The sequence below is a fragment of the Nannobrachium achirus genome (assembly GCF_963921795.1).
Source record: "Nannobrachium achirus genome assembly, chromosome: 18".
NCBI classification, from domain to species: Eukaryota; Metazoa; Chordata; class Actinopteri; order Myctophiformes; family Myctophidae; genus Nannobrachium; species Nannobrachium achirus.
This window is the reverse complement of record NC_137825.1, coordinates 35,492,205-35,519,846: the sequence shown is the minus strand read 5'-3', so window position 1 is coordinate 35,519,846 and position 27,642 is coordinate 35,492,205. Positions and strand designations below refer to the sequence as shown.

The 27,642-nt window shown below is 42.6% G+C and overlaps 1 protein-coding gene across 1 annotated transcript; it reads left to right on the top strand.

Moving 5' to 3' along the window:
* On the top strand, positions 1-26,869 carry ubald1a (UBA-like domain containing 1a). The gene is made up of 3 exons (XM_080748044.1): positions 1-241; positions 1,105-1,161; positions 23,101-26,869. Exons 1-3 carry the CDS (start codon positions 134-136, stop codon positions 23,485-23,487), a joined length of 552 nt encoding a protein of 183 aa, XP_080604170.1. The 5' UTR covers positions 1-133; the 3' UTR covers positions 23,488-26,869.
* Positions 26,870-27,642: the final 773 nt, after the last annotated feature.

Sequence of the window (27,642 nt, the reverse complement as noted above, 5' to 3'; positions counted from 1 at the left end):
CTGAAGACACAGAAAACCGAGAGAGAGAGGAGGAATTAAGAACGGCGGAGAAAGAAGACGGATTTAGCAGGACGCCACGCTACTAGCCGCGGGTTAGATAGGAGACGCACGCCTTGGTCTAAGATTTAAAAAAATGGATGAACTTAAACATCAAGTGATGATCAACCAGTTTGTCCTGACGGCGGGTTGTGCCGCAGACCAGGCGAAGCAGCTTCTGCAAGCGGCACACTGGCAGTTCGAGGTGAGGAGGATGATTCTATAGTAGTCTGGACCGGCCGGTGTTGCTTGCCAAAAAAAGAACAGATCTACAACAGTGGTTCCCAAACACTGGGTCGGGACCCATTTGTGACACATTTTCAAGGGTCCCTTTATTTATTTATTCATTTATTTTTAAATTAGCCTATTGCTTATTTTGTAAAGCAACATTTTTTTCAATTTCTCTAGCTAAAAAGTTTGGGAACCACTGATCTACAAGCTAACAACGCTTCGCACTGGTGACGCGTTGTTAGCTTGTAGATCTGTTCTTTTTCTGGCAAGCGAAATGACACACACGGCCACACTGAGAAGCATAAATGATAGGCTTAATGTTTGTCTGGAACTCCTCGCCCTGTCATTCATTGTTGGTCTAGTTTTCGTTTTACCCGTTAAGTAAAGAAAATCAATGTGTTATTTGTTGTACAGTAGCATAGTAGTGTGAGGCGGATCATTTTGAAACTTAACTTGGGGATTCAAATATAGGCATTAAACAACCGTTAAGTCGAGTTCTTGTTTTATTTTAATGATGATGCGTGGTTTTAAGACTGACAGTGAGAAATGTACAAAATAAACCCCGTATCCAATTATAATTGACTCCAGATTAAATAGTATAATCCGCCACATGACTGCAAATGCTATTATGCAATAAAGATGACCGCTGCTTTGTATCGACTATAGTCTGCAATCTGAAAATGGATATATTTGACGTTTATAAACACGGGAAAGACGTTGGTGTTCATGATATGTTTACTCTCCTGATCGTTGGTCCAGTTATGCCAACAATATAATAATCAGTGTCGCGTGTGTTGGATTAAAAATGTTAGTAACCTTTGTTTTTGTTCATTATAGACCGCCCTCAGTGCCTTTTTTCAAGAAACAAATATCCCATACGGACATCATCAAATGGTGAGTGTATAGTATGGGGTGAAATCATTACGTAGGCTACTTAATATTAACCTGTTTTGATTGATTGCAACAAACACAAACGAATCCGCCATCACCATTCATATGCAAAACACGCCAGCTTTTGTTGTAGCTGACCGCTGTCATTATAAAGGGAACGACGATAAAGACAAGCCCGCACTGGTCGAGAATGATGTTGTGGCAACAATAACAAAGAAGCACATGTCCGCCATGTTGTGAGTGAGAGCTTCCAGAAATAAACACACAGGCAGACATGCAGCCTACAGAGAGTGAGAGAGACATTCACATACACTGACTGAAGCGCAGAGAGTGAGCAAGGGGAGAGATGGGGTGTTCTCAGAATTGGTTCACTTATTAAAAAAAAAAAAAAAGAAGTATGACCACAATGGATTTTAGGAATACTTTGGCAGTAGAAGTATAGTTTATTGGAAATTGGATTTAATTGAGCGGTGAGGGGTGGATGGGGGAACCTCTACATTTTATCAATTGTGCAACTAAAAAGGAAGGAAGGGCCCCTTTAGTGTTTTCCCCCTTTTTCTATGGAAGCAAAAAAGTCTCTTTCCAGGAAAGGGGGCAGCTGCCCTTTGAAACAAGCCATACAAGCAGCTGTAATACATTAATATGGCTGCATTGCTTCTTCTGGAACATTATTACTGCTGTTAACAGTAGATGACCAATTTCCTCCCTCAGGGATCAATAAATCCTTATCTTAGCTTATGTTTGTAGTCACTGGATGAGGGTAGGGAGGTTGAGACAAACATTCAAACATTGGCTGAATATTATAAAACGAACTGCAAATAATATTTGGCTTTTTTGAATGCTGCATTGTCAGCCAACTGTGGTACGTAACGCAGCTGTGTGAATTGTAGCATCTAGAAGCAGCTTACTTCTGGAATGGACTGTTGTGTTGTCATTGTTGGGGTTCTTTTGGGTTAAATGGTTGATCAATTTGTCTGCGCCAGGTACTCTTTTGCAGTGCAGACTGTCAATTTGTGACATCCAACTTGACATTTTACTAGGTTTGTGTTATTGAAGAAAGAGGGAGACAACAGTGGCAGAGACAAAAGCGGGTTTTTGATTGTTCATCTCATTGCGACATGCCCTGAGCACTTTTTTGCATTGCTTGCAGCAGTACATCATTTACGTCATTCTGCATACAGAAATATTCCGGGATATTATTGAATGTTATTGTTGTCTTATCGCAGGGCAGATATAGCACAGACCATCCTTTGTCACCCATCACCCTGCAAACAAAGGCTCAGTCCCTGATTAAGCCCTGGGAGCAAACGTCCCACCTGAAATTACTTCATGTACAGAAGAACAATTAGCTGTGGGACTACCTATCCACTGTCAAAAACATGAGATGGCTAAGCTTTTATGTACACAAGCTCACTATAGGTATAGATAAAATAATAAGAGCCTAGAGAAATGTTGTATGTTCATGTTTCTTTGCATCAGTTTGTGTTTTACACGCGTGCGCGCACACACAGACACACACACACACACACACACACACACACACATACATACACACGGTAAATTGAATAATTCAGATGTTGGCGATTTTGTCTCAGTAAACAAAACTGTGTTTGTTTACATACACTACCAGTCTCAGACACACATTGCAAGTATGCCCTTACTTGTGTTTGGTGTAGATACACTTGTGTGTGTGTGTGCGTGCGTGTGTGACTCAACTCAGCAGCAACAGTGTAGTAGGCCAGCAATGTCGAAAGCCTTGCTGGCTTATCAGGGCCACGGCACTGCCTGGTATACAGACCTAATCCACTTTGCTCTCGCTCTCGTAACTCTCTCTCTCCCATGCTCTTTCTCTGTCTCTCTTGCTCTCTCTCCCTCTCTTGATCTACCCCGCTCTGTGGCTGTCGTTTGACTCTTAAGCCTAATTTATACTTTGTCATGCAACAGTATCACCCAGGAATAACCGATTTTAGTTATTTAGGTAAAGAGCACTGTGATACGATGAAGTATAAATTAGGCATTTCTCTTTCTGTCTGTAAATCCCTGTGTCCATCTCTGTCTCTCTGCTGTTTCCCCATTTATTTCCCTCATGATTTCTGCTCTTTCTCCCTGTCTTGACTCTCCCCATCAGTCTGTCGCTTTATTTCTCAGTTCGTTTTCAGTGATTATTTATAGGGATTTTCTGCCCTTGTTGTTTATTGATATAGTGTATTAGTGAAGAAGGACAGGAAACGGGGAGATAGAGCTGGAATAGAGACACGCAGTGAAGATCGTCTGGAACGGAACTCAAACCTGCAATGCACTGTCAGGTTACTTAGGCCCCATTTACACTGGCAGCCAAATCCAATCCAAAACTGTTTTACACACACAAAAAAGAAAAACATATTATTTTTAAAACTATGTTTTAACAGCTGTATACTAATCCTATATGGACTTTATATGATTGATACAGTTATAGTACGGCCTGGCTCAGGTTAACACCCTTTATTAGACTTATGAATAGACATTTGACAGTCAGAGGCATTTTGATACTTGATACACTGGTATTGGAACTGTATTCTTACAACTCGGTTGGTGTTTAGTCTAGGACACACATTGCAACAGACGTTACAACACCCATACACGCCTGCGCAAAACACACAAAATAATGGTATAACCTGTAAAGGCACATGGCCGTAAGGCATCAAGGATGTTATTACAGGCCATATAGTATTGTTAAAGAGGTCACTTAATATTACAAACACTATATGTTGGATGCAGATTACATTCTTAGTGTTGCACCAGTTAACTGTAGTTTAGTATCTGGTCCAAAATCTGTGTGTGTGTGTGTGTGTGTGTGTGTGTGTGTGTGTGTGTGTGTGTGTGTGTGTGTGTGTGTGTGTGTGTGTGTGTGTGTGTGTGTGTGTGTGTGTGTGTGTGTGTGTGTGTGTGTGTGTGTGTGTGTCATACATGTTATTAATTGGGCCGCCCTGTCACCACCATGTCTTTGCATGGCGTGTTAAATGTTTATACCAAGTGAGACTTGCCAGTTAAAATGCTTTGGCCAACTCACTATTTGTATTTGTTTGCTCTCAGAAATCCCAGAGACTCTGGAGAGCCCAAACAAACTGTAGCCTTTGCACAGACATGCATTTTAGAGTCTTTATACTGTAGTGTGTGTACTGTGCATTTATGTGCATGTGGGGGTGTTTCGGGTTAGGGCTCTTGAGTGTCTATATCTATGTATTTTATGAAGACAGTCACCAAAGCTCACTTTATTGTTAACAATAATATTAATAAATAATAAGAGTCATTTTCTATTAATATTATTATTAGAACAGATTTTCTTTGTAAAATGTTATTAATTAAATAATAATGCACTTGGTCAGATTGAAATGGAAAAGTATGGTCAGATTGAAATGGAAAAGTAGTGAGACGGTATTAAGATGAGCTTGTGGCAGATCAGGTATTAATCAGATGGCCATCACTGTCAGCTGGTCAGGACAGAGAGGACAACATTCCAACCACTTCTCCTCTCCTCTCGTCTCCTCCTCCTTCCCAGTCCTCTCGTCTCCTCACTCTCCCTGGCGGTACAACAAACCAGTGCATTCTGACAGTATGTGAAAGAGGTTCAAAAGATAGAGGTGGCAAAATGGACCCTTTTTGTGTAAGGACAGCCTGGTGTAGCTGAGGACACGTCAGCGTTCTCCCTGCTTTTTACTCCCTCTTCACCTACTTAATACCCTCTCTCCACTTTCATCTTTTTCTCTTTCCGTTTGTTTCTCTCTATCTATGCATCAATGCCGTAACTGCTTGTTCTGTTTCCAAGGTGTGAACTGGGCGTCTTTGCTTGAAGACACAGTAACTCAGTGTTCTAGGAGCCTGTGAGTGTGTGAGTGAGTGTTTTTGTGTGTAAATAGAATGAACACACTGTACATGACCTTTCTTTACATCTACTACTTATCAACAAAAACATGGAGCCTAAATACAAATTTACAGTACAATCAAATTGAACTTCGATTGATACACACTGTGGTGAACAGTGTTTTGTAACTTTTTCAATGAATCTTTGTGGTAACTGGACATGAAGCGTCCTTACTGATAGCGCAAAATAATTTATATAATAGTTTAAAGACATAAGATGGAGCCGTTATAGGGGACACATTGATGTTATGCAGAGTGAATTACAATGAGCGTCCTGTCTGTCCAGGGGGGTCGTGCTCTCAAACACATGGGCAAGACTGAACTGTTGACAGATGCATGTGTGGTGCATGCGTGTGGTATGGAGACCAAACCTTTTCGGTCTCTGTAATCGCTCTGCCGGGCTGCAACCTCACCTCACACACGATAACCATTAAGTCAGATAACACTGGATTTCTAGATGGCAGCATGCTGTATGAGGTGCTGGGGAGTGTGTGTGTGTGTGTGTGTGTGCAGGGAGCAGGAAATAACTTTCTTGGCTTGTAGATTTAAAGAACTACCAGCCAGTCCAAGTTCTACAGTCTTTTGTTTGTGTGTGTGTGTTTGTGTGTGTGTGTGTATCATAATGTTTGAAACTGTTTGGGTGTTTGTACATGAATGCGCACAGGACAATGCGTCCTGTGCGTCCTCAATGTTAATTTAACTCTGAGCTTTAAAAAATAGACACTCAGTCTCAGGGTTAAGCTTTTACTGTATGTGTGGTCATCCGTTTAGTAACAGCATATATTTAACATTTCAACATTGGATGGTGGAGACGTGTGTGTGCATGTGTGTCGCTCTGTACGTCTGTGCATAATAACAGACACATTTCAGTTTCAGCCTTGGGCAGAGGAGATTTGTCTATGTGTCTCTGCAAGGACATGGATAAGTGCAAATTACTAACATATCTGTATGTGGGCCATGGGCCACAACCAATAAACATCACTGACAGTCATCTTGTGACCAGGAAGTACGCAAACTAATTTGTCTTTTCATGGCCATCTCTGAAGAACATGAGACCATATGAACAACAAGCTAAGCACCTGAAAGGAGTCTACCTCACCCAAACTAACCCAAAAATCGAATCATTTCCTTATTAAAACACTATTAATGATAGTAAAATATATTAAAAATTCCCTTAAAATAACAATTTCTGTGGGTACACATTTGTAATCACATTGACCTGAGTGTCCTGTTTTTAGTAGCTAGATCCAGTAACCTCTCTAACATTTTGCTGCCACCGAACACATCCCCAGCATGGCCTACATTGTATACTGTAAGCCCATGGAGAGATACAAGCAGGCCTGTGTGTGGACTGTGGAGCTACCTTTTATGTGTTGACATTATTTTTAGGCTGTTTCTGCTTTTGTTATGAGAATCCTACAGCAGAGAGAGAGCGGAAATAGACCAGGGTGAGAAGAAGAGAGACAAAAGTCATCAAATAGGGTTCAAACCAGTCATTTACAGCCAGCTCTGTGTCTATATGTGCAGTACTGCTGCTGAGTGCAGACTGCAAGCTTAGCTTACCCCCAATTTTATACCACACTTATTCTGTTGTTTTCAAAGTGGGGTCCGGGTAACCCTAGGGGTCCTTGAGGGGGTTCCAGCAGGTCCGCAGCAAAATGTGTTAATAATAGAATCAGAATCAGTTTAATGAATAACGATGCGTAGCATAATTTTTAAAGTGATCCCTGGCTAATACGACAAATATGACTTAATACATTATAATTGTCCTCTATAACTGCAAAGTAAAATTAAAAACACCTTAAATATTTTATTTCTTCTAGAAATAGCTAATCTTTAACTTAACAGGGTCGCAAGTTGATGTCATAAATGTCATGTGTGATCTATCCCTATGGAATTTATGGCATGCATGTGAAAATAAAAACAAACAAATCAATATTTCAAATGTGTTTTTTGCACATGCATACCGTAAATTCCATAGGGATAGATCACACATGACATTTATGACATCATCAACTTGCGACAGGCATTTCCCCTATTGAGTGAAAGATTCGTTATTTCTAGGAGAAATAAAATATTTAAGGTGTTTTTAATTTTACATTGTAGTTATAGAGGACTATTATAATGTATTAAGGCATATTTGTCGTATTAGCCAGGGATCACTTTAACAACGCAAATGATCTTTTATGGGTTCCCTGGCACAAATCTTTTCAGATGGGGGTCTGCTGCCAAATAGAAGAAACACTGATCTCAAACTGTTACTTTTTGCATTTTATTATTCATTTAAGTAGAGGGAGTCATGTTTACATAATTGCCTAGTTTTTCTTCCTTTGTTGAGACCAGAAAGCTGTGAGGGAGACTCAGTGGAAAAGGCTATGGTGGTATTTGATCCTAGGCCAACGTGGTTACATTATGCCTCTGAGAGTGGGCATTTTAACCACTACACCCATCGACGGGCATGGAATTGTGGGTTGTGACTGGCGTAGAGTGCCTTGTTCAGTCATTCAATCGGGCAGACTAATTCAGTAAGTCAGTCATTCCAAAGTGAATGAATCAATTGGGGAGGGAGGGAGGGGGGGGAGGGAGGGGGGGGGGAGTAGCAGCAGCCAATCATTGACCTGATAAAGTGACGTCAGTGAGACCGTATTGGGTTGTGCCGCAGGGCAGCCAATATAAATGCCGATGCGAGGTTGTATGTCTGCTTCCCGGCACCGTGAATAACCCCAAACAGGGGGGTTGAGTGCGAATGAACAGAATGGAGTGGGAATGCAGGACTACAGTTGTTTCTGGTAACTGGCAGTGTGTGGTTTTTGGCGTCCGGGCGTGGCTTTTAAAAACAAAAGTCTTGGAAGTCCTAAATCCCTGCCAAGACCTTTATTAACAAAGCTTCTACATGTGCACGGCACACACCCACATACGCGCAAAACACACAGGTAATGTTGCTGAAAGTGTGTGTGTAAGTCTATGCGTGTGTACATGTCTGTGTTCGTTCCTCTGAGTCTCCATGAGAGTGTACATATTCTGTATGTCTGTGCAGAAGAGCAGAGGTATAATTAGTGCCATAAATCATATGAGAACACGGGTGAATGTCTGCTCTCGTTCCTCCCCGGCTGTCTCGACCTCTTATCCTTCCACCATGGCACCGCAGCGACTGAGAGATGGGATGGACACTTTGGACAGGCTGGCAGATGTGAACAGGGCTAACTGATAGGAAAAGTGAGTACTCAAAATAGGGGTGGGCGATGAAAAAAATACAATATCACAATATTCTTCCAAGCTGTATCACAATACACAATCTTATCACGATTATTTTCCATGTTGGTTTTTATGGTTATTTTTTTCAAGTTACTTAACAGTACAACCACCTACAAGCTAACAAAAACAAAAAGTCCTCAAAGTGGGGTCCAGGGACTCTGTGGGTTCCTTTTTGGGAGGTCTAAATTGACCCTTACACAAGTAATGGACCATTTGGATATCTATCACCATATCGCCCACCCCTAACTCAAAAGTTGTATAAAAAAGAACCAACAACTAAAACAGGAGAACAGAGGGCCATTAGGCAAGAGGCAGGGTCGGCCAAGGAGAGAAGAGGGCAGAGTGCCATTCGGCAAGAGGCCGGGTGGGCCATGGGGGAGGGAGAGAGACAGAGGGAGAGAGAGAGAGGCTGACAGTAGAAGAGGCTAATTTCAGGGCAATGCCAGGTATTTGACCGGCAGGGAGATATAATGACTTTGAGTCAGCACAGGCGTGCGTTGTGTTCCAGTAAGAACAGGAACAAGAGGTCGCCTGTCCCTCAGTGGACGACTCCTCAAAAATACACAGCGGCCCCTTTAACATTTGGACTGAGCTGAAACTTAATTTATAAGTCCAGCGATTCAGAATGTGATTGTGTGAAATGCTCGTGTCTGCATCAATGTTTCTCAGCTTTTTGTGTGTGTGTGCGTGTCTGTGTGCATGTGTTATGCACAATCATGCCATGCAGTCAGCCACATCATGCCATGCAGTCAGCCACATCTGTAGAGGTTAGGTCTGCTTACAGCGTGTTCCAGCCTGCTGTCCCATGTACTTCCTGGTGTAGCACTGGCCAGGAACACACACACACACACACACACACACACACACACACACACACACACACACACACACACACACACACACACACACACACACACTCAAGAACACTTGGTATTACTACACTATCAAGGAACATCCATTCATTTCAAACTGGCTGCATTATTTCCCTAATCCCTAACTTTAAACCCCAGTTGAATGTCTAAACGCCTCACAGTTGAAGTGAGAACTGACTAGATGTGCTCACTTTGTACAGTTTTCTTACGACACCTGGACCTCATAAATGTGAAAGCATACTGTACGAACACACACAAAACACACTGGCAGTGGAACTCTGTGGCTTTTTCCTGTGAGGACCAGATGTGTTTATAAGCAGTTCAGTTGGGTTGGGTTTCACAGAGTCGTCACATAGTGCCTGGGGGCCGGGGCTGAGGAAATGAGAACAGGCGCTCTTGACAAACTTGTCAACACAAACTTGTGTTTGTGTTGACTCGCCAATATGTCAATAATATATCGATATCTTGATTATTAAATTCAATATCATAATATCATTTAAGTGGTTTGAATCATTTAAGGCCTGTTAATAATGTACTTAGAAATGCCAAAATAGTCGGTCTATAAGCTCACAACGTATCTCTGTTTTCGATTTACAAATGTTGATAACGTCACAATACCGATATCAGGGTATTTGGTCAAACATATTGTGATATTTGATTTTGTCCAGTCCATATCGCCGAGACCTGCTCAACTGTCAAGCTCTCCAATTTGAGCTGCCATAATGTGATGTAAAATACACATTGTGTGTTCTTCTGTGTAGTCCTGTTGTGTAAAAGACCTGGTAGTTTCTGATGGCCGAGGCCAAACTGTGTTTTCTAGATACATGTGGGCTACTGACTGTACAGTGTACACCCATTGTTGTGTTGTAGTTAACTGAATTGGGCGCACAGCACAATTCAGTTAACTACAACATTGTTCTTTGAGTGACACTCACGTGTGTGTGTGCGCACGCACACACACACACACACACACACACACACACACACACACACACACACACACACACAGACACACCCAACTCACTCCACTACTTTAATATTCTGCCCTCTTCTCTTTCATTCAACACTGCTTCTTCCTTTCGCTTTCTCTCTGCACTTAAAAATACTCTTCTCTCACACAAATACTCTCTTCATAAAGTGTCAACATAACACACACACACACACACACACACACACACACACACAAATACAGTCTGTTTAATGATCAACTGGCTCTCCAGAGAACATTGACCCTTATCGTGTGCATGTGAGCTACACAACATAAACACACACACACACACACACACACACACGCACACACACACACACACACACACACACACACACACACACACCCGTGGGTAAAGCTATACAGGGAAATAATGTCATGTTTTTGATGATGTTTATATAGATGGGGAATAGGGAAATTCAGTTGTCATAGCAGCATATCTGGGGGAATTAGTGAAAGAGCATGGGTGCTCTTTCACAACAGCTCCCTGCTTCACACTGGGAACAGTTCCATCTCTTTGCATCAGGGAACTGCACGGAACAACTACTCTTCTATTTTGGGACACTGAGCAACACTGGGGCAGTTGGGTGTATGTGCCTTTATTCAAACACTGCCAGGGCTTTCCCAGATGCTTATCATTATTATACTACATACAGCATTCTGGGATGTACCTGCATTACCACTGCTCAATCAGACATTCAGCCACTCAACCATTAGAATTTTTCAATCTTGCATTGCCCTTCTAATTTCCACAATCAATACAATGATATTGGCATTTGACTTTTAGAATGGCACTAATAGTTGAAGCTAGTCGTCATCATATTGATAGAAGATCCTGGGGGCAATGACAAGTACCAAGACGAATGCCATTAGCAACATTAACAGTTGTGACACCGATGGCTTGCAGATTAATTAGGGGATTAGCATGTTGGCTCTAATGCTGCAGTGCGAAACCTGTCTGAAAGGTTGGGGTTAGTCATGATCCGCATGCAGAGCTGCAGCTCCAGAACAAAGAAGCACAGCTAAAACCGCTAGGCTAGGCCACACACACACACACACACACACACACACACACACACACACACACACACACACACACACACACACAAACGCAATGAAGCAGTCCCTGTTTAAAGATTTAACAGGCTGTCCAGTTAGTGTTCATGCACTCCCCTCCCACAGCCCTCCCTACAGCCCTCATTCTCACTCCATCTTTCTTTCTCCATCACTTCCCCCCCTTCGTTTCAGCACTTTTTGTTCTTGTCTGAGACTCCCATATTCCTGCAGCCTGGCTCTCTAGCGCTCTACCTGTGCTTCACTCACTCTCCCTGTACATAGGCTAGTTTTCGCTCTTTGTCTGTGGATCTTTATATCTCATCCTAATTTTTCCTCTCTCTCTCTCTTTCTCTGCTCATTTACCCCAATTCAGTACCCTTTGAACAGCTCAAAATGTTTAAAGCCAATGCTTTGACACAGATAAAGTTGTATTTATCCCCCAAAGGGAAAGTCTGTCTAAAAGAATTGTCAGTATTTGCCCAACAACACGCAGGAAGTGATGTACGATCCATTCCCTAGATTAGACTAGCTTGACATTCATCAAGCCAGCGGTCAGCTGGGAACGGCAGAGCTTCCATCCGATGGACGTATCTTCGTATTAGGTGCTTGTGTGTATTAAAGGCTATAATTTGAACCTCACAAGAAATGTATCTGCGCTTGGCCGTCGCCTGCATTTGGTCTGTTTCAATTCAATCCGTCGAGTAGGAGAAGGGAGTAAGGGACGTGGGGTGGTGTCATTTTTCCACAGTGGAGAACTAATCTGGTTGGATGCAACACAACCGTGTAGTGAGAGCGGGAGAATAAATACTTTCTTTTTTACTACTCTCGTCGCTGTGACTTCAGGTGCCAAAGGTCAGCTTATTGGTGAATTTTGGCCTTTAGAGGAATAAGGAGTATTGTGTGGGGTGTAATTTACGTTAACCACATGTCTTGAACCCTAGCATCCTTATGTTGGGGAGGACATTTGCCTCAGAAGCAACATGATGCATTCTGAGCTTTTAGATCAGCTATTTTTGGCAAATAGTTTTGGTCTAGACTCTTGAGAGACAAAAGAGCAGACCAAGTAAAGAGCTGATTTAAGCGGTTTAGTGCGCACCTCCTTTCACACGTGTTTTCATTGAGGTACACCCACCCACGACACCTCCAGAAGGCTTCATAGTGAATTATTGCATCCCTCTCGCCCAACATCCCACATCCACTGATAACAAGCCATATATAACCACAGTTGGCAATTTGGGGAGTGGAATGCAGAGGAGAGGATGCTATGTTGGCCTGAGTGTTTCCCCAGCATTCCTCACCATGTCTCGTTAACCCTGCAGCTCTGCGTGTGCCGACAGGATGGGTGCCAACCGGAAGATGACGACATTAAGTAAAGCGTCATTCACACTGAGCACGATGACTGTAACTCTAGCAATATGTGAGCATGATCCAGGGACATGCAGGGAATTTCCGAGAGGCAGGGGCTGACATTTCTCGAAGGGCCTTTTGGTGAAAATATTGAAAATAGCAGACCTCCAAGCTCACAACGTGCCGTGCGACGCGTTGTGAGCTTGGTGGTCGGCTATTTTCGACGCTTGATTTCTACAGTTATTTCGACATAAGATGCTGCATTCAAGTTCAGGAGAGTTTGGACAGGGCAATTCTCTTGAATGGTATGGCATGGAATGAGGGCATTTGCATTTCTTTCACCATAGCAAAAAACTGCATTCATGGTCTGGAGAGGGGACTTTTTTTACAGATGGATAAAAGGGCAGGGACTCGAGCCCCCTTTGATGTCTATGTGTGCACGTGCCTGGCATGATCCACACTACAGGAAGCATTGTGCTGCCCTGTGCTGCAGGAGGATGGCCATTGAGAACACACAGTGCAGGACATTTGTTGTGCCAGAGTAGGCTATTCTAGGCAACTTGATTCCTTAAAGGAGTAGTTCACCCACATTACTTATTTTTCTTATCAATTATGCACCCCATGGAAACTTGAATTCATGTTGTTTGTTTTTGTTCATGTATCCGGTTATTATCATGAATTTATTGACTTATTAAGTCTCCATGGGGTGAGTAATCGATTAAAAAAAAAAGTAATTTTGGGGGTGAACTATCACTTTAACTGAATAGCCAATCTCCAGAGAGATGGCTCAGTCAGCAGACATTCTCTTTTTGGAAAGGTTTTTAGAATGACCTGATTCTATGCCTCAACTCTGGATATTTCTCTATTTCAACCATCAGTTCACTGTGCCTCAGCAACAACAGGTTACTAGTCTGCAGGTTGGGAATCTGCTACGGGGGCAGAAGAAGAGTTGTCATGCCCGCGGGTACCCAAATGCATAAAAGAAGCTGTGACGCCTGGAAATTGGAACAGTGGCGTAAAAGGAACAGGGTGGGATGTCAACGTGCGCTGGCGCATGTCTAGCACCACTGGTGTGGGTTTTGTACATAGACAATAACGGGGGCGGCCTTTAATGTGCGTCATTCTCAGCCAGTGTGTTTTATCCTTTACACAGTGAGGAGGCGAAGGGAGATGCTAACAGAGAACGAAGTGGATGGACACAAGACAAAATGGGCAGCAAAAGGGAGAGACAGAGAGAGAGATGGAAGGAGATGAGAGAAACGAGAGTTAAACAGATGGGCAGAGAGCAAATCTGAGGAAGACCATGGGGAATGAGAGATAACCAAGTGAAATAGGGCAAGCAGGGAAACCCTTTTCAAATCGGACCATGTTGTCCGTGAAAGAGAAAACAAGATGGATCGAGGAAGAGAGGGCTAAGAATGAGAGTGTGCGGTTTCTAAGTGTCCAGGGGTTAGAGTGCTGATGTAAGGCTAAAATCGAGGAGGGCAGTTGGGGTTACCGGAGGTAACCAGAGCCCTCAGTGAAACACATGCAAAGAGACCCAGAAGCAAACTTTTCAAACACACACTCTCTCTCTCAAACACACACACACACACACACACACACACACACACACTCTCTCTCTGAGGAATGCAGTTGGTTATACTGGAGATAAAAGCTTGTCATTCTCTTTGGACACATTCAACCACCATACAAACAAACACACAGAGATAGTTTATTGTAGAGGTCATTCCATTTAGTTCAAGTGACTACATTCATTCCTCAACATGTAGCCCTAAGCGTAACCCCCTTACCCTGATCTTAACCCTAATGCTGTTTCCAACTCAAAACCCTAAACCATATTCCAAAAAATGCCCTTTATGTTCCCGGAGTTCCTTTGTCTTTCAACCCAATGTCCCGGCTAGGGCTTAGGCTAGAAGTACAAGAGCGTGAATGGCATGCATTGCAACACACATTAACGTTTCTCCCCGGGATACAGGGGTATTTTTTGGGTTGTTTAGAAGTAGACCGGAATAATGCCACAGCAAGTTCCACAAACTGAGACATGGATAAAAGGGAAAGAGCTGAAGATCAACTTAAGGGAGGGGACGTAGGGAAAGGGAAGACTCGAGAAAGTGAGAGAGCGCGATGGCGAGAGGGCCTGGTAGACTAAGTGAGAAAACAAAGTTAAGGGTGTGACTGTGTGGTGGCTCAGCCAGTTAGTGCATGGAACACAATGCACCTGGTGAGTGCCAGGATCCGACCCGTGTCGCATCTCGCACGTCTCTCCTCTCTCTCTCCCACTTCCTGTCTTATCTGCATCTTCAGAGAAAAGAAAGTTAGTTGAAGGAGGGAGTATCACTTGGCCTTGAGAGAGAGGCAGACAGACAGCCCTGTCTTCTCTGTCTCTCATTCCAAACCCATCAGCACATCTTTCTCCATCTGTACTCCTTCCTCATAACAGCCGTCCCCATGGCAACACCTCAACGTCGCATCTGTAAAACGTGTATAAATCACATCATCTTCATAAATCGGAGTGTTAAAAAATGGCACCACCCTCTCTGTCAGTCGATGTGTCTGTGTGTATACATATGCATGCTTGTCAGGCAGCCATGCATGTTATGCAATCGTGTGTATCCGCAGCATGACGTTTCCTTATGTGAAATATTAACCCCCATACTGTGACTGAACGCAGTGCACGTGCCCCGTGCGTTTAACCCCAACCAAGCCTGGGTCGAGTGGGTCGTGCACGTGCTGTCCTACCCGTGTCCTTAAGAGCAGTGAGGGTTAATCTGCTAACACAGTGAAATTAGAGGGTTGATTTATCTCTGCAAAATAAATTACACGGTTAAAGTTTCCACTCTGATTTTACTGTGTAAAATGTGAGTGTAAAAATCTCTCACACAGAATGCAACTGAAAGTGCTTCACAAAACTGCAGGCTACTAGGGCAGATACGAATGTAAAGACAATTCGTTTACAGTAAAGAAAGAATACAAAGTCACGTCATATTATTATAAACATGTATTTTATTAGACCCTGTCATTACAAAAACAGAAGAGTTGGTGAATGAATAACTTTGCTGCACCCAGTGCCAGCGCCGTCAATACATCTACAGTATCAGCCGGAGAAAACGGGAAACGTTAACCAGAGCTGGAGTTTGAATGCATCCTAATTAGCCCATTAGAATGCACTTTTGGAAGAATACCTGAATCTGCTGGAGTGAGAGTGAGGACAGAGAGATGGACAGAAGCAGACAGCCGGTTAAATCAGATAAAAGGTAAACTGGACGACAGATAGACAGGTAGACCAAGCAGAGAGACAGAGCGAATGAGAGGCTGACAGGCAGACAGACGGGCTGAGAGATCCTCTTCCCTTTTGGTCGATACTGTCTGTCTGAGTCTCTGACACTGTCCAAGGTCCCTTGTGCGTGCACATCGCACAACACACACACACACACACACACATATATGCTGGTGTTGTGTGAGGCAGGCTAGCCGTGCTTTACATTCTGCAATCTGCATCACATGTCCTTCTGTCACAGAAAGCACAGTGTGAATTACCTTTTGAGACTTTGGTATTTCATACAGTATTAGCAGCAATAGTTATACGCTACTAACGGCTCACAATTCCATTCTGTAGCAACAAGAATGTTTTGGTCTGTTTCAGTGCTCAGTTACTGCTCTTTGGTCTTGTTTGGGCAGCATGTGTGTACACAATATATTACAGTGTAAGCTGTGTGTTGGCATCCTGCCTGTATTAGTTGTGGATGATAGTACCAGCCTTTTGATTATAGCCTTCAGATGTGATTTGACGATTGAAGATTCCAGGCTCTGTGCATCCGCCGCTGCGCGCCCCTGTAACTCGAAGCTAATGGCAGGTTTCAAAGTCTACTTTTAATGCGGCACAATATTGTCTATTTTTAGAGATGTAGGTTGCCCAGCAAATGTAGAGTTGTATGCGTATACCCTCAGTGTATAACTGAGTTTAGTGCAGGAGTCAACGTTTTCAGTCCAAGGACCTCTTATTTGAGAGAGATGAAGCAGGGACCCCCACAACCTTTTCAGAGAATCCATATTGTTTCATTGTTTGACAGCACAATCATTGTATTTTGGATTCATGTCAATTTGTGTTTTCAGATATTTAACCACTTGAACCGTCAATACTTAATAAACTAGACCTTTCACTCTGTACTTATTTTGCCTTTTCCCCCCTCTACACTAGAGCTCTTTGCCGAAAATAGCTGATCTACAAGCTCACAATGCCTTACTTCACGAGGTGTTGTGAGCTTGTAGATCTGCTATTTTTGGCTAAAGTTCTCAGAATATGGACGCTAGGGTTCAAGTGGTTAATACCAGTAAGACTCCCTAATTGGGAGATAAGCGACCGTCAGGTCGCATGCACAAACTTTAGTAGGCAATCGTAGCCAGTCAGGAGGAAATATGGGATCTATATATATATATATATATATAGATATCAGAGATTGCGTTAGACCGGAAATTGCCGGATTTGACCGATTTATAATGACAAAGACCGGAAAATATAAACCTCATCGGACATAAGGAGCGATTGAAAATGACACGGCAGTTCACCGCAAATCTCTTTCTCTCTCTCTCTCTCTCTCTCTTTCTCAATGTCTCTCTCTCTCTCTCTCTCTCTCTCTCTCTCTCTCTCTCTCTCTCTCTCTCTTTCTCAATGTCTCTCTCTCTCTCTCTCTCTCTCTCTCTCTCTCTCTCTCTCTCTCTCTCTCTTTCTCAATGTCTCTCTCTCTCTCTCTCTCTCTCTCTCTCTCTCTCTCTCTCTCTCTCTCTCTCTCTCTCTCTCTCTCCCTCATCACTCTCTCTCACATGCACGTCTGGTTGCACAAACACACACGGGTTAAGTTACACTTTTTCCTGTTAATAATAACCTGTGTGAAATAAGCTGCATTGGGAGGTAAACGGGAGACACTTTATTGTGAAGGTAAGACAGGAAATGATAGTTGTTGCTGGGTAGGCCTAGTTGTCGGTTTGTTATGTTGTCGCTATGCTCTCTATGAGCTGCCTTGGTTTTGGAATATGAGCGCGCAGTTTAAGTTATGAATGGACAGTCAAAAATAAGTTGTATTATCGGAACTGTTTAGCCTAAACATTAATTTGCGAACGGGGCGCTGGGGGAGAGAGAAGACAGCAGTCCATTTCAGCGTCATTTTGCAATGCGCACTGTGAACCCATGGGAATTATTGAAGGCACGCAGGACAACTACAACCCATATAAAACAAACTTTATACACTCGATTGAAGTTCTTTATGAGGAGATGTTATGGAAACTGTACAAGATCACCACCAAAGCCTTTTCAACCTTCCCAAAGTTGCATAACAGAGATGCAGGATGATCGTGACCACTCGACCATACTAGTGAGTAGTCTATAATTGATTCCTTTCTGGCCAGATTAATCTATCAACCTATGAAACATTGCGCAGACCCCACTTTCAGACTATTTCTCATTATTCTGTACATTATTATGTGTTGGCCTGAAATATGATGCAGAACAGAAACAACTTGTTATGAAACCATGCAGTATCTGTGCAAACACACAGCCTGCGTGAGTAGTCCAATATAATTAATTTCCTTATGCAAGATGATCGATCATCATCAAAACATACAGCTTCGGAAGATGTATGTTTTTTGTACAGCCTGCTACTCCTTTACATTCAATTAGTTCAGTCCCAACTATACAGCAGGACTTAAACTGTTGTTATTGGCTATGTTTTTGCACCTGCTTGTCATCCATGCATTCAAATTATTATGTCCGGTATTTTTATCAGATGTCCGATAAATTTTAATCATGCCGGTCACGGTGACCGGCTGTTAAAAATCCTAGCGCAACCTCTGATATATATATATATATATATATATATATATATATATATATGCCAGCCAAGGAGAGTGTGTGCAAAGTTTGGCATGGATCGAGGCAACGGTGGCGGAGATAAGAGTGGGGGGAAAGTGTGACGTGACGGACGGACAGACAGACAGACTGACTGACAGCCAGTGGAGGTTTTGATAATAACTGCGACTTGACGGTCACAAAAGGAGGAAAAAAAGTTTCTATCGCACAAAGATTTGGAGGACCCCCTGTAGTAACTCTGAGGACCCCCTGTTAAAGACCCCTGGTTTAGTGGATTAGCAAGTCGGAGTCAAGGTTCTCTAGTAGTAAGACCAAGACCATAGGTCTTATCTCTTGTTTTACAGTATTTTGAGCAGTAGGGCTGTCACGATTATGACATGATGATTAAATTGTCACTCAAATCATTACGATTAACAATTATTTTTTGTTGTTGACAATTTCATTCTGTTTGGCTTGTAGGCTTTGAAGTTGCACATGGCAGATATGACACATTACCTAAATTTACAAAGACACTACTGACATTTGACAACTTTATATTTAAAATGGAACATTGATAGTGGAAATAGCCGACCTACAAGCTAACAACGCGTAGATCTGCTATTTCCACTATTTTTGAAAATGTTAGGAATATATTACCGGTATATTTTTTAACATGTAAGCGATTATAACAAAATATTTGCGATTATGTCAAATAATTGTGATTATGTCAAATAATTGTGATTAGACAATTATGTAATGATTGTGACGGGCCTACTGAGCAGTGGGTCCTCTATGACCAGGACTATTATTACCTGATTAGCTGTACTGCTGTAGGCTCTCAGTGGCTCCCAGGGTGACCCGCAGCGAGCAGGATAAGAGTCCAATGACCACTGGGTTAGTGGGCAAGGTGGTCTAGTTACATAGAATTACAACCATGTGAACGGCAAGCGTGCCGAGGGTTGTCAGTCACGGTCATCATGACATTTTAGTTGACGATTAATTGCAATTAACAATTTTTGTGTTTGGAATTTAACACTGGAACATGATTGTACTATAATAAATTGGCCTAATTGCTTAATTCGGGTCGGTCGGTGGACCACCGCGGCCCTTGGAGGGGTGAGAAAGAGCTAAGATGAAGACATGATGAACCAAGAGTAGTACCTCTCTCGCCATCACCGGCCGCGGGACGTAACGGACAACCACCAGCCCATCACCCCCCCGTCCTCCCACCCTGCCAAGAGCAGGAAGGAAGGAGTGGTGGTTGTTTTATTAGAGGTCGCTCTCTGTCTCTCTGCCCACAGAGAGCCAGGGTGTCCCTTTACCACAGGAAGCAGCCTGGGAGACATGAGCCAGCGTTTCCTGCCCAGAGGGCACCGCGGACACTCTCTCCTTTCATAACAACAACCCCCAGCCGCCATGTGCCACCCTGATGGCACTCTGGCCGATCAGATCAGAGCCAGGGCTTTGGATTTGACCTGCAGATCACAGCATTTTTAGGGGGCGAGGTGGTCTAGTTACATGCACACACAGACAGTGTAATAAGCGCATAGTTCTATATGCAGTTCTCCTATCATATACTGTAAGTGCATGCACACGCTCAGTATGGATGGGACGATATGAACATTTCATATCACGATTATTGTGACAAAATAAATCGGGATTTACGATATTATCGCGATAATCAAATTCCATTATCCTGGGGTGGAACATTTGCCTACAAGCTCACAATGCTTCGCAACGCGACGCGTTGTGAGCTTGTAGATCAGCAATTTTTTGGCAAAGACATTTGATAGAGTGAAAAAAGACTGTATCAAGTACATATATTAAGTTAGCCTCGCGTAGCCAGGCTTTACTCATCTGCGAAGAGAAAAGCCTGGTGACAATATCAGGCAGAGACCGTTCAACTTCCGCCGTGAGAATTTCCCCGGAAGACTGCAACGCATGACGTAACGTCCGTTGAACACAGCACTTCCGCCACTTCCGCTAGAACCAACCGGAAGTTATATTGTGGCCAGGGTGATATTAAGTACCTTTTTACCAATAGAGGGTTAAGTGGTACCAGACATGCAGCTCTGCAAATAAATAAAAGAATTGATCCCAGTGCATGACGGAGGACAATAATTAAATCTCCACGATACAATTATCGCAAGTGTTTTTTTATCATGATAAAAAACGATAATATCGCTTATCGACCCATCCCTATCGCTCAGCCACACACACGCACACACACACACACACACACACACACACACACACACACATGAGAGTATTGTGGAGGGCAAGGAGCATGTCAGTCTGTCGAACTGTTATTCTTGTTCTAAAGACTGCCTACAGGGCAGGAACGCCTGATTAATCATAAACGACACTTGGTGACTGGTGATTACTTGTACATAGTTGTAGAACGGTGACCTGTTGGCTTCATTTCTCTGTATTATGAAAGTGCAAGAAATTGCATTGAAAAAAATCAATAAATAGTTCCCTAAAGCCTAGTAGCCCTAGATTATTGCCAATCACGGTTAATAATCACGCTTGCGGTGTGTAACGTTGTGTGATACTTATATTTTGCATTGTGGGTTGGTGCTACTGCGATATACCGTATGTGTAGTTTATTGTTTTATTATAAAAAATTGTCACGTCTACTACTGAAGTTAAGGGTTTGGATAAGTTAACACTCGTGTAATGCAGGCTCATCACAGATACACTGTGAAATGTGGACCACGTGACCCTTTGTCATCTCATCTGCCCGTTCAGGATTGAAGCATTTTTCCACTCTGTTGTGTCATTTGGTTGATTCTCCATGATAATGTAGCTGTAGTCATAGCTAGGGATGGGACGATAAGCGATATCGTTTATTGTGATAAAAAACACTCACGATAATCGCATCGTGGAGATTTAATTTATCGTGATATCGTCCTCCGTCATGCACTGGGATCAATTCACCTTTTATTTGCCGAACTGCATATCCGGCACCAATAATTGGTAAAAGGTACTTATAATATACCCACTTGATACAGTCTTTTTTACACTCTATCAAATGTCTTTGCCGATCTACAAACTCGCAACGCGTCGTGTTGTGAGCTTGAAGATCGGCTATTCTTTGGCAAATGTTCCGCCCCAGGATAATGGATTTTGATATTCGCGATATTATCGTAAATCGCGATTTCTTTGGTCACAATAATAGTGATATGAAATTTTCATATCGTCCCATCCCTAGTCATAGCGTCCCTGTCTGTGTTACCGGACCAGCGCTGTGATTTTCGCGTTTAGCTTGCGGGCTTGCACTGTGATTTTAGCTTTTAGCTTGCGTTGTTAAGCTAGGTGTCTAGCCCAAGTTTAACCTCTGTACCTCGGTTCTTATTTTTAGAAAGGAGGCACTCTGTCATTGTTCCACCCGTTGCTTTCCTCTGAGAGTTCAGGGGGTGGCGTGGGGTGGGTGGCTATAAAGTTTGTGTTCCTGGTCATAAATAGAATGTTCTAGAAGGGAAAGGTGGCCATTGGAGCAGGAATTGTGTTGAGGATGATGGTGCTGTGCAAGCACTATTTTTAAATCGCCAAACATGTTATTGAGATACCGTCTTACCTGCAGAATGGCAGTGTTTTAGTTTTTCCGAGTTGTTTTTAGCGTGTGTGTGTGCGTGTGCGTGTGCGCGCGCCTCACTGAAGGAACAGTTGGCAGTGGAATGAGCATTGCTTGCACAATGGAAGTTCAGAAAGGGGTGAGAACATACAGGATACATTGAACAGAACATATTCGGGGGGAAAACAGAAACACATTATGCCAAGGTTGGTAGGCGTACTGAGTGTGTTTGTAGGTTCAAGAACGTATGTAAGCATAGCTGTATATTATACTCTCATACGCGTGCGGCATGTGTCTCCACTGTGTGTGTTTTTATGAGTGTGTCACATCCATGTGGGTGGGTGCATGGTGGGCAAGTGAAAGGACATCACAAGACCTCGCTAGACATGAAGCAGGAAGTGAGGGTAAACAGAGGTCAGAGCAGAGGACAGTAATGTCAGCCTAGGGAATCCTCAGGGTGGGACACAGTGGGGAAAGCCCCACTCAGATACTCTCATCTATCAACATGCTATGGTTCAGTTCAGAAACCTGACGTTATTGTTGTCCTATAAGGGAGGTTTTCTATGCACACAGATTAAAACGCACATAACACTTTACATCATTTTAGGGAAAACCCTTTGTCATACATTATGATCGATATTGAATTGTCTGATGTGAACGTGAACAGTTGCTCATTTCTTCTACTTTGGTGTGTCCCTTTGGATAGGCCTGTCAAAATGATTACATAATCGAAATTATTTGAGATAATCACAATTATTTTTGCATAATCGCCATAATCGTTTCCATGTTGAAAAATGTTCATATATTTTCAAACGTTTTCAAAAATAGTGGAAATAGCAGATCTGAAAAGTAGATCTGACATAGACGAATTTCGTCTATTTCCACTATTCATGTTTTCTTAAATGTGTAAAGTTATGAAATGTCTTTATATATAGGTTATTTGTCATAGCATATGTCCTTAAATTATTTTTTTATTCATAAATGATGTTCCGGTGTTCAACCACAAAAACACAATAAAATCTGTGTGACAATGAATCAAGCGAAATCTCATAATTGTGACAGACGGTCGACCCTAATCATTCTCTCCTCCCCCCTTCACCAGATGTGCACCCCAGCCAACACGCCGGCGACGCCCCCCAACTTCCCGGACGCTCTGACCATGTTCTCCCGCCTCAAGGCCTCCGAGAGCTTCAACAGCGCGGCGGCCGGCAGCCCCATGGCGGCCTCCATGGCGGCCTCGCCCCCTCCCCCGCCCCCGCAGCTGGGCATGGGCTGCTGGGGGCTCCCGGTGGGCGCCGGCGCGCCACAGCAGCAGTACCAGCAGCAACCTCAACCCCAGAACCACCTCCAGCAGGGACTTTGGACTCAGGGGGGGCAGCAGCCCCCCTGCCCCCCGGCGTGGCCTGTCACGCCCATGGGCGTGAGCGTCAACGCGCACGCGGGCGCCGAGCAGAAGGCCAGCAGTGTGGCGATGGAGGCGGAGAGATGAGGGGCCCGAACGGGACTTTAGCTACCTGCCCCTCCCTCACCCCCCCGCCCCCCCTCCTCCTCAGAGGGAGGGAGGAGAGGAGAAGGAGGTAGTGGTTAGGAGGGGTTCGGATGGTGATGGGTGGGGGGGGGGGGGGGGCTGCGATGGAGTGGATACGGGTGGAGATTGGGACTCTGTTCCCTATGGTAAAAGCAAAGGACATGTGGTGAGACGGACGTACGGATGGATGGATGGATGGATGGGAATGGGCGAGGGCAAAACGCAAACCAAGAAAAACCAATGTGGACACTTCAAAAGATAAGGAAAAGCAATGCAAACATCTTGACAATAAAAAAAAGAAAGAAAACGATACAAAAAAATAGAATATAAAGAATAATAAATCATGAAACGCACACACACACACATACATATAGTAATAAGAGAGCAACTGAAATCTTTGTTAGTTTTTATTCTCAGTAAATGCATAGATAAATGTTATGGAACTAAAAAACAAAAGACAAGTCTTCACACCCAAGGATACAACGTGAGGGTTGTTGTTTTTTTCTTCTTCTCCAAAGCAAGAACGTTTTAAGGCAGCAACCTTTTTTTTTTCTTCTTCATATTCTTCATCTTTTCCACCAGTGTGTGTTTCTTTTTCTCTGCCACTGGAGTTCTGTGTCCAGAGACAGTTTTTGGTGCATACGAGAGCAGAGGAACTGACAACGCAGTGTTTTTACCTTATTTGTTTGTTCATCACACGCATTCGAGTGTACACACGTGTGTGTGTGTGTGTTTGTGTGTCTGTCGTGGCCACTGGCCAGTCCTTTTCTAGCTAAGCCACACAAACGTATACATGCCCACACACACACACACGGACGCACATGCATGCAGGCACACTAGCGTAAAGAAGAGGAGCAGTTCCATATTCTTCAACCCATCGTCAAGATGGAAACTTTTCGTACCTCACCTGGTGGTCACCTGACTTCTTTCAGCCAAATCAGGGATTCTTAAACCAACCTTTTTGCCGCCGCTGACGACACAGGACATGTTTTTAAAAGGGGTTTCTTGTTTTTAAAAGGGCAGCATCAGCTGCTGCCACTATGGTAGATCATGTTCATGATAACTGATCCTCACTACAATGGCTTTTTATTTCAGCGGTAGGGCTGATGCTGATCATTTTCAACCCTGAACTCAGCTGACTGCAGCTGTCCACTGCATTGGGTTGTGCAGATTTGGGTATTATAAGAAAAAAAAAGTTTGATATTATATAGTTTATAACGTTAATTGTATTGTCTTTTTGATTTTGTTTTTGTTGTTTTATTTGAAGAGAGGTTTTAAGATTAGTTGAGGGCTTTGAAGGTGGGCGGGACTAGTTCAGGTTGACCCTTTTGGAAAAGAGCGAATCAAAACGCAGCTAAAACAACACATACTGTACACACACACACACACAAAGAAACAACATAGCTAGAGATGAAACCAACGACTACTACTCCATCTCTGACTCTGTTAAAGCAGACTTGCCACTTTGCATGATGTGTTGATAAACGTGTAACATCTTTTTGTAGCAAAAGCATACATGAAACCAAGACATGTTTCTGAGCACGAAGAGGAGTGGTCTGGATTCTAAAGGCAACTCGAAGGGCAGTAGTTAATTGTTTCTCTACACAGCCGGGATCATCATAAGTCTGCCTGACGGTATAGTGGTTCCATAGAGGCCTGTTTGGGTAGTGTTTTACCACTATTTATGAGTAATGCACCACCATGGCTGAGAAGTGAAAAAAAAAAAAGTCTTAATTGCCTCTTCCTCCAGCAAAGCGTTTTCTCATTTCCATTTCGAGTGGTACAGCATTAAAATATAACCACATCTTCCTGCTTTTAAAGTGAAATTTTCACAACTTTCAGAATCAGTTTCACAGGTGTAAATCAGTGGGTGAAATTCATTTTTAATTTGTATTGTACAACCGCATTCACTTCCCTTGCACCTACAGAAATTGAAGAATACGTATATGAATTTTTTGTTAGGTCCTTTTTTATTTGTTAAATGAAATGGAGCTGGCATCCGGGTAACAAAGTGGCAGTTTTATTTAATTGAGCTCAAACAATTTCCTGTCTGAAAGAACAGGCAAGCACAGAAACAGACTTTTATTATTGAATGTGCTAATATCAAATCCTGTTGGAAATGTCAGATTTGAAACGTGTTATATAGTTTGTAGCTTGTTCAATGCAAGTGAATAGGATATAAATTGAAACTTCAACTTCTTTGTCACATCACAGGTTTACAGGTGTGGAAAAAGTGGGTGGGTCTTTTGCACCAGCTCCAATCATTTGCAGTTTTCAAGAAAGGGAATAAGAATAGAGATGGAAGAAGGAAAAACAAGGAAAAGGAAAACAGGCCAGGTTAGAGGAAATGGCAATAAATGGGGCAGTTAAAATGGCAGGTATAGTAGCGATGTTGTGTGAAGCGATATAGGTTATACAGTATATATATATATACATGAAGTGCAGCATTAGCAAGACATTTAGAACTGCATATAGTCATGTATTGTTCATCACAGAAGTGTGAGATCTTGTTAATTCCATATGTATTGGTCTGCATTGGTAACTGGATATCAAGCCCTATATTCAATGTTGTGAAAATATCACTTTGAAGGCTATGCAAAATGTGGGTCTCTGTGAAACCAGTTAAACTACAAAGGTTCATGATCTCCTGGTGGCGATAATAAGCCACGACAGGCCTCTGTCGGACATAGCGTTTTGTTATTCTGCCAAGGCAGTTACATCTTGGTCGACCAGAGACAAACTACTTCGCCAAGGAGAGCTTTTGGAAACGTGCTACTACCTACGTGGGGACACTACAAACTACTTTCAGATATATATGTATACCCTCAGATACTGTAGTTTTAAAGCGTTTTTACGGCAATTAAGTACATGGCTTTGACCAGTATTTGGTCCATCATACTACTGGGGGACAGTGCAGGGATGACCCATATCTACAGCAATATGTAAATGCACGGTCTGCCCCCCCTCCCCTTATTTTTTACGTTTCTCCTCACTGGATTATATTTTTAATTTGATAAATGAAGACGGTCAGAGATATTTTGAATAGTTGAGGGTCTTTTTAAGAGGAAAAAAAAGATGGCAAGGATCTACAAGTTTATGGATATTATAATGAGGATCAAATAACCAATTTTTTATGACTAAAATATTTCGGTTCATCATTTATCACGCTCAATATTTTATTTGGTTCAAATAAGTGTTTTTGGAAGACCTGTTCCTTAAATGTTTTTTCATGTATGTTTCCCCCTCATATGACTGTATGATGCCATTCCCACAATATTTGTGGACTACCTGATAATTAACTTATCATTTTTTGTGTTCCTAAATAAATATCGTTATGTCAACCTTTTCTGTATAGCCGTGAGTGTGTGTGCACAAGCGTCGGTGTGCACAAGCGTGTGTGTGTGTAATCTTGGGATCTTGCTGACAAGGCATCACAACCACCACTTACCATGTTTTTTATTTATCAGTTCAGTGGTGGTTGATGAGATATACCAGTTATTGCAAAACTACTGTGTGAAAAGTGGGGCTGCTCGTATTGTAATCCCATTTCTGACTCTTCTGAATACCAAAATTATAAAAGGGCACTATTTCTTTTTTCTCAGTACATAAAAGAAGCACTTAAGTGTTGTTCATTTACATATATATGGTAAACAATAGCATTTACTGTATGCACCTTTTCATGTATTACAGTCTATCACTTGTGAACTGTTGAACATGGTCTGTGTATAAGCACATTCATTGTCAGGTGTACCTAAAGCCATGACATTCAAATCGAGTTGCTTGTCACATCATATGTGTATACTTGTCCATTCAGTTTTTATTTTCAAACATCTACCAATGCTACATAATATGTTTTAATATGACCATTAATTTGGGTGGTTTATAAATAATGTCCCTACGGTGTTGTAGGTATTAAAGGTAACAAATTAACTCTTTTTACAGGTGACTCCACAATTAATTTTATTCAAATCATACATACAACTCAAAATGGCCTTCTCAATGAAATATAATGAACACAGTATCATTGTTCATGTGCCTTGAAATGTTCAGAATAAGTCACTTCTCTGTGTATATCACAATATTGAGTAGCTCTGCCATAAGGTAGATGTGCTTAGA

Excerpts from the sequence above, each read along its gene's own strand:
- ubald1a (XM_080748044.1), top strand. The coding sequence starts at position 134 with ATGGATGAACTTAAACATCAAGTGATGATCAACCAGTTTGTCCTGACG. Across the intron at positions 242-1,104 it reads CGGCACACTGGCAGTTCGAG|ACCGCCCTCAGTGCCTTTTT; the intron begins GTGAGGAGGATG and ends TGTTCATTATAG. Across the intron at positions 1,162-23,100 it reads CATACGGACATCATCAAATG|ATGTGCACCCCAGCCAACAC; the intron begins GTGAGTGTATAG and ends CCCCTTCACCAG.